The following is a 10170-nucleotide window of genomic DNA, read 5'->3' as shown; positions in this document are numbered from 1 at the left end:
CGTACCGAAACGCGTAATTGCACTCGGTGGCACGTCTTTGTTGGACGGTGACTAGCCACGGCCAAAGCCTCGCATCATAAAGAACAGAGAAAATTTAGCTAAAAATATTAGTTCCCAAGTCAAAACGAAAACTTTTGAAACCAATCGCCATGTTCGTAAAAAACGGTTTTTGTTTTATTGCATTTTTAATTTCATCGTCCTTGTAGCAAATAGTTTATAATTTCATTAAAATATTTATTTACAATTATTTTTTAAATTTTTAACTTAATGAAAATAAATTATGGAACTGTATAATAACTTTAAGTTTTAGAAAATTCAAATCCACCATTCATCTACGATCATGACGATATAGTTGTCGACTCTGTAACTTATATTACTGTTTATATGTGTAACTTATATAGCATTTATTTTAAACATATAAACGTTCTTACGAGAAGTGAAATAACTAGATTCATCCACAGTCCTGGATATTGTAGTAAAATAAACCAGAGTTACGTTAAAACTGTCTGACAATGTAGAACTTATATTGCCGACTTCGAATATCTATTGGGAGCAAACTACTCCGCTTTGAAAATATATAAAATGATGTTTTAAAAGAACCGGTAGTAGAGTCACGACAAACAGTCATACTTGACGTTTCGAAAAGGCTATATGAGGCTTATTAAAATAAATTAATTTTAAATTTGAATCTATAAAAGTTTGCGAGGCCCGAAACAAAGTTATTGCGCTTTTCGTAAGGACTGCAGTACATTTTCGTGATTAAAAACATAGTTGAAAAAGGTGCAGATGCATACAGATTTAGAGGCGTGCAAAGTGTTTACGACCGCGGTAAGGGCAGATGGTAAAAACCTTTAACACGTATAAAAAAAAAAACTTCAGGTTAGGCAGTGCTTTTACGCATATATCAAGTGCATACCATTAAACTTAGATCTATCTTACTGTCGCAACCATAAAGAAGTAACTAGATAAGTAAATCTGTAGTTAGTGGCCTAAGTCCAGTCATTAGTTTACATTTGATAAGTGCATAAAATCACAGCACTTGCGGTGGATCTTCCATTAAATAAGCTGCCAGTTTATTGCCTATCCTGGACAAACACCCTGCTTTCTGGACTCTGAAGGGAGGTTACAAACGAAATTTTGTTGCTGGTTGTCTTTCTTTAACCATACTGACTCCCAAAACCGAAACAATCTCGCGTTTAGATCGATGCAGAAGCTACTGAATCGATATTGTGCTAATGTATCGTATTGAAATCGCTTCTGACGCGTATTGCAAATGTCCAAAATTAGTGATGCAGATGCGCTAACAAAAATCGGTATTAAAACTAAGGGCTAGTACTGATGGGCTTTATGCGTAAAGCAAAACCTTACCGCACATCCCTAGTAAAAAGGCTATATGTTTATAAAATTTAGTAAACTGCAATTGATTGTGACTTACGCTACCGAAATGTTTCATGTTCCCTCTCTATATCTTTGGACCTGGTTGGCTCAGAGCGAGCTTGTGATGTTCTGGAAGAGCCGCTTGCCCCACCAGGTTTCAAGGTCAAACGGCTTGAAGTCGTGTAGGACGGAGCTGGGCGCATCATCCTGGTAGTAAAGGTTTGTGGGGGGCGCAGGGGAGGAACTACCGGATCCTGAAATTAAATGTAATTGTTCAATCGTTAATAATAGGTTGGGGAGAAAGTATTTCTGTACTTTGTATGAATGAAGTTTAAATTTCGTCTCCTAGGTTAAACAGTTTATCTAGTTCGATTCAAAGTTTTTGTCGTCGCGGAAGTTAGCTAAGAGTGTAGTTCCGTGCAGGAAGTCAACTGCACCGTCTCGCTGATCGGCTGATACTGATTATTGAATTCTGCACATCGAAACGCACGAAGTTCGAAGACCTCAACCATCTTTTATCATATATATGTTATGAACTTTCACATTAAAACATTTAAAGTAACAAGTAAAATTGTAAATACACTGGACGTCTTAATAGCTATCAACAAGATACTAATATACATTAGCAACAGATTTACAGTTTTCTTCTTCAGAATAGATTGAAACTCTTGTGCTAAATCAAAATTAATGAACAAAGAGCAGCGATCCAGACCTTAGACCTAATAAAGTTCCCTTCTAATTGCTTCAAGGTGTGCATGAATTTTGACGTTCATGTTTTGAGGTCCGTTGGTCTATTGGTAAGCATATTTAACTGCATATCAAAAGATTTAAAATAGGATTGGTGTTTTTTCTATTAAGAAATTCCAGAGTTTGGGTTGGACTTGGAGCTCGTTAACAAGAGACGTTGTCGGCCCTGCGCTTGATCTCTTTGCGGTTGTGTTAAAACTGCCGTTCTTTCGGAAAATGAGAGTGAGTGGAGGAAGAAGTGTGCCTCAACACCACCTGTGTGGTGTTGAGACACACTTCTTCCTTCCAAAGTTCTTCTTTCGGTTAATAGCTTTTTGTCACGCCTGCACAGAAGATTGCTACACATTCTATATTGCACACACAAAAACAAAATAAAAAGAGAAACATAATAGATAAAATAAAAAAAATATCGAAAAACTAGTTAAGGTGTGCAAAGGGGTCTTAACGCTAAAGCGATCTCTCCCAGACAACCTTTGGCGAAAGTAGTTGTTATAAGGAATGGGTTGGTGAGCAGGCAGCTTGAAGAAAACACAACAAAGGTTGTCAGGGTTTAGGCCCACAATTGTGCAATATAAAATCTCCCGCATAATTGAGAAATCCCTCCAGAGATATTGACCAATGTGGCCGAAATCTCCTTTAATCTCAACAAATCCTTAAACTCACCAATTGTGCTTGTAGGTGTGGAGGGCTCACTGTCTCCATTTGCTGTTTGTGTCCAAGCTGCAATTAAAATTCCATTAATTAGCTAAATCTGTGCGAAAACTTCCAATTGAGCATATTGAAGGAGTTATATTTTTTTTAGGTTCCTCAAATAGGTAGGTGCCTCGGGTGGAATTTGCAATGTCTGAATTTTCTCAGGTCTGGTGTGGTGGGAGGCTTTGGTCGTGGCTGGTTACCACCCTACTGACAAAGACGTGCTGCCAAGCGATTTAACGTTCCTGCACGATATCACATAGAAAACAATTGGAGGTATGAGTTTAATACAACAGCCATACCCCCTAACAGGTTAAATAGAACCAGGGGTTCTCATCCTTTTTAAGCCACTGACAAGTTAAGAAATTTTCCCGCGCTTTAACCTAGCGCGCGGTAGATAGGCGCAGAAACTAAAACATCTTCATTATGGAACTAGTAAAACCATAACCAACATTTTTAACAAAGAATTAATAAAAATATCCAGGGCCCAGTCATCCCAACAATGGGATGACTGGGCTTGCTGAATTACGCACAACTTCTCAGAGTGTGGGGAAAGCCAAGACACAGCTACAAAGATAGTAGCAAAAAATATTTTTCTTGATATTTTAAGTACAGAAGATCTTAGACTGCATTATCACTTTCTACCAGGAGTTTGCAGTGAAGGGCTAACTTGTAGTGTAAAAAAAAAAAAAAGGTATTATATGAGGAAGCCAATGAGTTGCTGGAACAATCCAATATTCCTTATCCAATAAAAGCTCATTCTGTAATGTGAAACTCATTGTATTGTACTCATAACAGACAAGCTCTCTTAAGTCAATAAGCTATTTATGAACTGTATGGCCCATTTATATGTAATACAATACTGGTTATACATATTGAGAGTCAAGATTATTTAAAATGGCATAAAATTAAATGGTTAATTAACACTTACCTTACTTCTGTTGTAGTTATACATTTAAATATACTGACATTGTTTCAAAACAATTGCTCAGTTGTTTTTGAGTATTTGATCACTACAATATTGAAGTGAATACAACATACAAATGATTTTTAATTTAAAAATGTTATTTTGCAGCACTGGATAAGGAAAGGTTGCGAAAGTAACCATTAACGCAAAGTTTCTCTAGTTAATACATCTTACTCAACAAAGCAAATTTAATAGTTATGATGTAGGCAAGATCAGTTAAGCTATTTCTCATGATTATTTCATTACCTAAGAAATAGTTATTTTAATCTATACTATACGAATGCATATCTATCTATCTATCCGTTTGTTTGTTACAGTGTACAGCTCAGCTGATAACTGGTGAAATTTGGCTCATGTCCATCTATCCAAGCATGTAGCTTGTATGCACAAGATACATACACAGCTGATGGTAACAGTATCAAAAGAATAGCGTTTGCAAACTTAAATCTCTTAATAATTACCTTGGTAAAATTTTTCATAGAAACAGTTTGCATGCTTACATAATTACAGAGGATACATTTTATCATGAGAGAAAGTCTAATATTGCTAAAATTTTCTCTATTTTACGTTTCCTGAAAACAATGACTTACTTTCACTGATATATCTGATTATTTCTTCGTGTTGTGGAGTTATTACATTGTGCTGTATTCTTTGGTGCACTGTCTTTTTACCATTGGAATGGAATACTGGTTTTGGCATGCTGAAAGCAAAACAATAGTTTCGTTAGGATTAACAATAAAAATTGTTAAAGCAGAGGGACATAGATGCGTTGATGACCATGATGATGTATCCATCCAATGCGATTTGTTGTAGCTGCCTTTAAGGATTATTATCACATTTTAGTGATATTAATCAGCGCTAATGGCTTAATAGACTTTGTTTGTTATCTGTTTGGCTCAACCAATGTACTAATTTTGATGAAATTTGACACACATGAAGCTTGTATCCTGGGCTATCTCATAGGATTATATTTATCTCCGGCTTGACTGCTCAACTTATCTTTGAAATTATACATAGTGATGGTTAGAATTCATAGGATACATAAAATAGGGAAAATAAAGGTTCCAGCAATAATTATATAAACCTAATATAGACACAGAGAAAGTCACAGGCAACAATTAGTTAGCAATAAACTGGAAAAAAAATCATGAATACATTTTCCCACCGGCCACGTTAGTTATTGCTGAACAGTTGATGCTGAAAATTAAATTAGCAGCCAAATTTAATTGGTCATAATTTTTTGTTAATTATAGTATGGTAACCAAAGTTAGCGTTAGAGAAGACTTGTGCCCTGTAGTATGCTGGTATTTGGTTGATATGATTAACCAAGGTTACAAATACTAACTTTAATTGAGGATTAAAAAAGTATTCAACAAAACATTTAAAATGTTTAATAGAGATTGACTTTGTAAGTTGTGTGTGGTTTGAGTAAGCTTGGATATGCAGTAAATATATATTAACATAATAAACTTATTTTTGTATGGATGAGCAAATGTAGAAATGAAAGGCTGTCAGGTCAGAATGTCCGGTTTTTTAATAACAAAAAAAAATTTAGATAAGTAGTCATTCTATTCAGTAAGTTTATTGAATTTTTACATACTTTTTTTACTTCAAAGCACGTGAAACCGCGGGGCACAGCTAGTTTTATAATGCAAAAATCCCTGTTATATGAACTGTTATAGTACTTAGTATTTGATATACTACAGTAGCAAGTGTTTGTTAAATGTGTTGAAAACCGGATGTTTGTTTTATTTGTGAGTTCTGCCGCCGTCTCGACCTCCGGTCGGAGGTTATGTAAAATCTGTGATGAAACTTATTTGATATCCCCCTCATTGCATCATGGTGCTTATAAACAACTTACCTGATTATTTCTCCATTGTCAGACTCTGAAGATTTCCTGTTGTAGTCTTTACGGCTGTCTAACCTTTCTAGATTCTGTGAGAGACCTGAAATTCAAAATATTCCACACTTAGGGCCGCTTCAGGTTACATTGTGCAATAGGAATAAAACTGTACAAGTTTTAATGAAAATGACCTCTACGAGTTTTCGCGACAATCTTGCTGGGTCCTTTGGAGACTGTATACATTTTAAAATTTTGTAACACGAATAAAATATAACTTAAAATCCACACTGAACCGAACTGAAGTAGAATACAATGTTGCCTTGCCAATGTGACACTGACAATTTGTTGACAACTGACATCTCACAGTAGACTCTCAGAAGTCACAGATATAGCACAGATATGATAGGCTGATTTGACAGAAAAAAATGTTACAATACAAAATTGAATGTTATAATTTTTATTAGTTACCTCATCAAAAAAATAAACTAAATAATTTAAGTTTATTTTTTTTGATAAGTAGAAAGCGCGCATCAAATATTATAAAAGTTTAGAAACTTACTTTTATAATTATCGGTTTTAGTGAGTAGTCTGCCAGGGCACAGGACAATCTCTCAAATTCGTCAACTTAAGACTGAAGCTACGAGGGTTCCAAAAGTGCCCTGGTCTAAGAAGAAGCCCACAACAAACTTAGACAATTTTTATTTGTTATCACCATCTCTCATTGTCATTTAAAACTATTTAAGAAGCAATAATTTGCACCCCAGCATTTTTATGGTTGACGTCGTCCTTAATACTGTAATAGGACTTTTTTATAAACTTACGTTTAATTCAAATTTTCACTTTTTAAGAGACATCTCCAAGATATCACTGCAAGTTTATTTTTGCTTCTAATGTTCAAAAAGCGTACTGAGCATAAAAGCATTTCCCCGTGGAATAGTAACACCCTACCGATCGTGCCGCAAAGCAATTTAGCGTTCCGGTACGATGTCGCGTATAAAACGATTAGGTGTACCTACCATACTCCTAACGTGTTATCCCGTTACAATCTTAGAATGCATCAACATATACCATCAGGTCATATAGCACTCAAAGTCTAACTTTAATCATTACTGAAGTCCGCCAACCCGCTTTTACGTAGCGTGGTGAGGATTAAGCTGATTCCACTTTAACAGATCAGTAGGACTTCTTACGACTACATAGCCGACGATCACTATTAGGTAGGATTACAGTGCATTTCTCAATTAATGCTCGTATGGTCAATGATAACCAATAAACACAGCAACTCACGATTAATTACTCGGGTGTCTAGCAACTACATATAAGTATGTATGTTCCTGGTACAATGTACGTAGGGAGGTAATAGAATGACTGATCACAGACCAATGGAGCGTTTGTGCACTATGCCCGATTGGAATCCGAGAAAATCTAACTAAAAGTTATAAAGATACGAATAGAAAATTGTTTAATCCATTTTGGTTTATCAGTTATTTCACGTAGAATTCCAAAACTAGATTTAGGTTGACCAACTTTTTAAATAGTGATTCTGTGAGCCACAATAAAGAAGACGCAAATATGACAAGCCGCAGTAAAAGGAAAACGTTTTTCTCTTTCTAGCTGCAATTTCATTATTTGAAGTAGTAGCCACAAAATCTAGCCAGCAAAAAAATGGTCAACCTACCTGTTCAACTAGGTATGTGGTAATTAGGAAAAATGTACAAAGCCGATATCCGGTTCATATTAAGAACTGAAGCAACGCTTTTGCACTTACATCTTGTGTAAGATCGCTGAAGCTCAAGGGTAAGTAGAAACTGACGTGAAAGTCATTAAAAGGATGTTTACCATGATTATAATTTTTACATAAAACTTGAAGTCGCAAGGATGTATATCGCCTAAGATATCCTTCAATCTATCCGTAATCTTAAGATTTATTTCTAGCATCATATTACGCCAGTAACGTTTTTATTGTCAAAGAATATCCATATTTTTTTTAACAAATAACAACTTTGCTTAGCAACTTATGAACAGGCTTCTTACAGATCGATAGAATATACAAAACTTACGCTAGTTTACTTTGAACATTCATGTCAGTGTCGAGCCATTTTGGATAGAAGTAGGCGTTACGTACTTGTCAATGACTTATAACACATTGTAAAGTGAACATTACTTAGGATGCTCCGGTGTCGAAACCCGGTGTCCGGTGCGGGAGATCTGTATGTTGTGAAGTATAAAGATTGAAGAAATTATAAATGGAACCGTACAGATTCTCCTAATTTTCACGGAGTATTCAAGTATCTCCCTCGTCACCTAATTTTTCAGGATTCAGACAGAAGTATAAGAATATTTTTATACTGTTGTTTGATCAATCTAACTGAAATAAAACTTAAGAAACGTTTAAACTTCAGAACCTAATCCGCTTTTAGGCTTTACATCGAGTCTCACCGTCTACTTTATCTAGAGACATGATTTTCTGTCATTTATAATCTGTGACACGACATTAGCAATAATTTTAATCTTTAATTGGCGAAGGAATAACAACTCGTTTTTGATTGGTCTATGTAAAATTACTGTTTTTCCCGCGCTTTCCGTTTGGCCAGTAAGAACGTTTTCCGGATAGATGAAAAAAAATTAAGAACGAAGAATAGAGGATGGAAGGGAGGAAAAGTAAAAAGATGCTTTTGCATTGTAGTATTGTAGAAGATTTATGAAACAAATTTGGAATTAATGGATTCTGAATTTGATTTATCAAGCTGGTTTAAAAGGAAGCCCAAGCAAAAATATGGTAAAATATCCAAGTTCATTACTGTTTATTGCAGGACTCGGGAAGTAATACCATCTCATTGAGTTTACCATGGAATAGCGTTGTTCCGTTTAATCAATCGTAATCATCTCTCTACAATACAATGTCTACATACCCTACATAGCTATAAAACCAATGAACAGTCACGCAAGCAAAGCGATCTTCCGGGTTGCTTATACGAAAACTTGGCCTATCTATTATCTACTTAGTTTAATATTAATTTTATCGTTACACATAAATAAACATAAGAAAGTTATTTATAGGGAAACCACATTTGATGTTTCACGTGTGGTATTTTAATAATTTTGCACATTTGCACCTCATTGGTTCAAAGGTTTGATTTTCGGCTAATTATTTCAAAAATAGGAGTGCTCCGATCGTCACCAAACTTTACAGGATTACTCGCCAGGTCAATCCGGAGATTCCCTGAAAGTTTCATTGAATTCGGTCAAGCCGTTTCGGTAGTCTATACGGAACATACCCACACACTTTCTCTTTTATATATATAGATTATTAATATCATTAGGGAGGTATCAGCAGTCAGCATTGGACATCTTTGTCGTACTAACCGCATAACCGTGTCGGATAAAAAGAGTCACGGAAATCGGAATTCACGGATTAAGTAGGTAGGTAGTTTTTTAAGGCAACCGGCGTTCACTGCACAATATCATGAATCACAAATGAACAAAGATTGGACACACGCGGAATTGTATGGAAGCACTGGAAACGCTGGCTAAGTGAAAGTGAATGACTTACAATCACCAGCCTTAGCACGAGATTTGCTCGCTCGTAATGGAGGAGTCGTTTTCGAGCATTAAAGTCTGTATCTTCAAAGTAAAATGGACCTAATGACTCTGATTTAGAGTCGTAAATCCTATACTTATGATTTTTGTTTTATGAAACGTCAAAACCCGAGCTAAATAACTGTGGGCAAATAAGAGCTTTAATTTAATGCAATTAAGATAAATTTTACTACCATGTTCAAGTATTTCCATATTCGATGCGAGCGACCAAATTTTGTACTAACGCTTACAATAGCGAAAGTCAATGCAGTGGCCAACACAATGTCACTTCCAATACAATTACTTATATTGTAGGTACTTGTATAAGCCTACTTGAATTGTAAATATGTATATGAAATCATCGATAACTTGGTAGGTAAGTAAATAGTTGTTAATTATGCTACAATAAAATTAATAATAAACATAACTATGTAGTTCTGTATGATTTCACTAGATACCAATACCACGACATTATACTGATAATTTTGATAGAATATACTCTTACCAACAAATTAGCCGTGTCTACAATATTTAATTCTTTACGTATGTCCACACGAGTACGTAAAAAAATCTTGCATAAATTAACGGAAGCTACTAAATATGAAAGTGTGCTTGTTTGTTTGTCCTTTCTTTATACCCTAAACAGAGCAACCAATCAACTTGATTTTTGTTCCAATTTCATCCAATCAAGTTGCGAGGAAGGAGAGTATCATAATATTTTAAACCAGCAAAACAAACGGTTCCCACGGAATTTGTAAAAAACCGTAACAAACGCGGCCGAGGAACGCGGGTACCAGGCTATTTATTATAAAGTAATTAATACCCCCTTGGTCAAGCGGTTAACATGTTCAATTACGCATCGAGGGGTTCTGGGTTCTGGGATGATGATAGTTAATTCTGAGTACCAATGTGTATTATGGGTTTAATATATCAGCCACAACCCTTACAGGTCAGCCCGCCGCCG

At 35.4% G+C, this 10170-nt stretch overlaps 1 protein-coding gene across 1 annotated transcript; it reads right to left on the bottom strand.

Moving 5' to 3' along the window:
- Window positions 1–236: 236 nt before the first annotated feature.
- On the bottom strand, window positions 237–5939 carry LOC120630665 (MAPK regulated corepressor interacting protein 2). The gene is made up of 5 exons (XM_039899929.1): window positions 5819–5939; window positions 5646–5730; window positions 4375–4484; window positions 2788–2844; window positions 237–1631 (listed from the first exon to the last, which is right to left on the bottom strand). Exons 1-5 carry the CDS (start codon window positions 5868–5870, stop codon window positions 1486–1488), a joined length of 450 nt encoding a protein of 149 aa, XP_039755863.1. The 5' UTR covers window positions 5871–5939; the 3' UTR covers window positions 237–1485.
- Window positions 5940–10170: the final 4231 nt, after the last annotated feature.

The sequence above is a fragment of the Pararge aegeria genome, chromosome 16, assembly GCF_905163445.1.
Source record: "Pararge aegeria chromosome 16, ilParAegt1.1, whole genome shotgun sequence".
NCBI classification, from domain to species: domain Eukaryota; kingdom Metazoa; phylum Arthropoda; class Insecta; order Lepidoptera; family Nymphalidae; genus Pararge; species Pararge aegeria.
The sequence above is the reverse complement of the archived record's forward strand: the minus strand, read 5'-3'. Positions and strand labels throughout refer to the sequence as shown.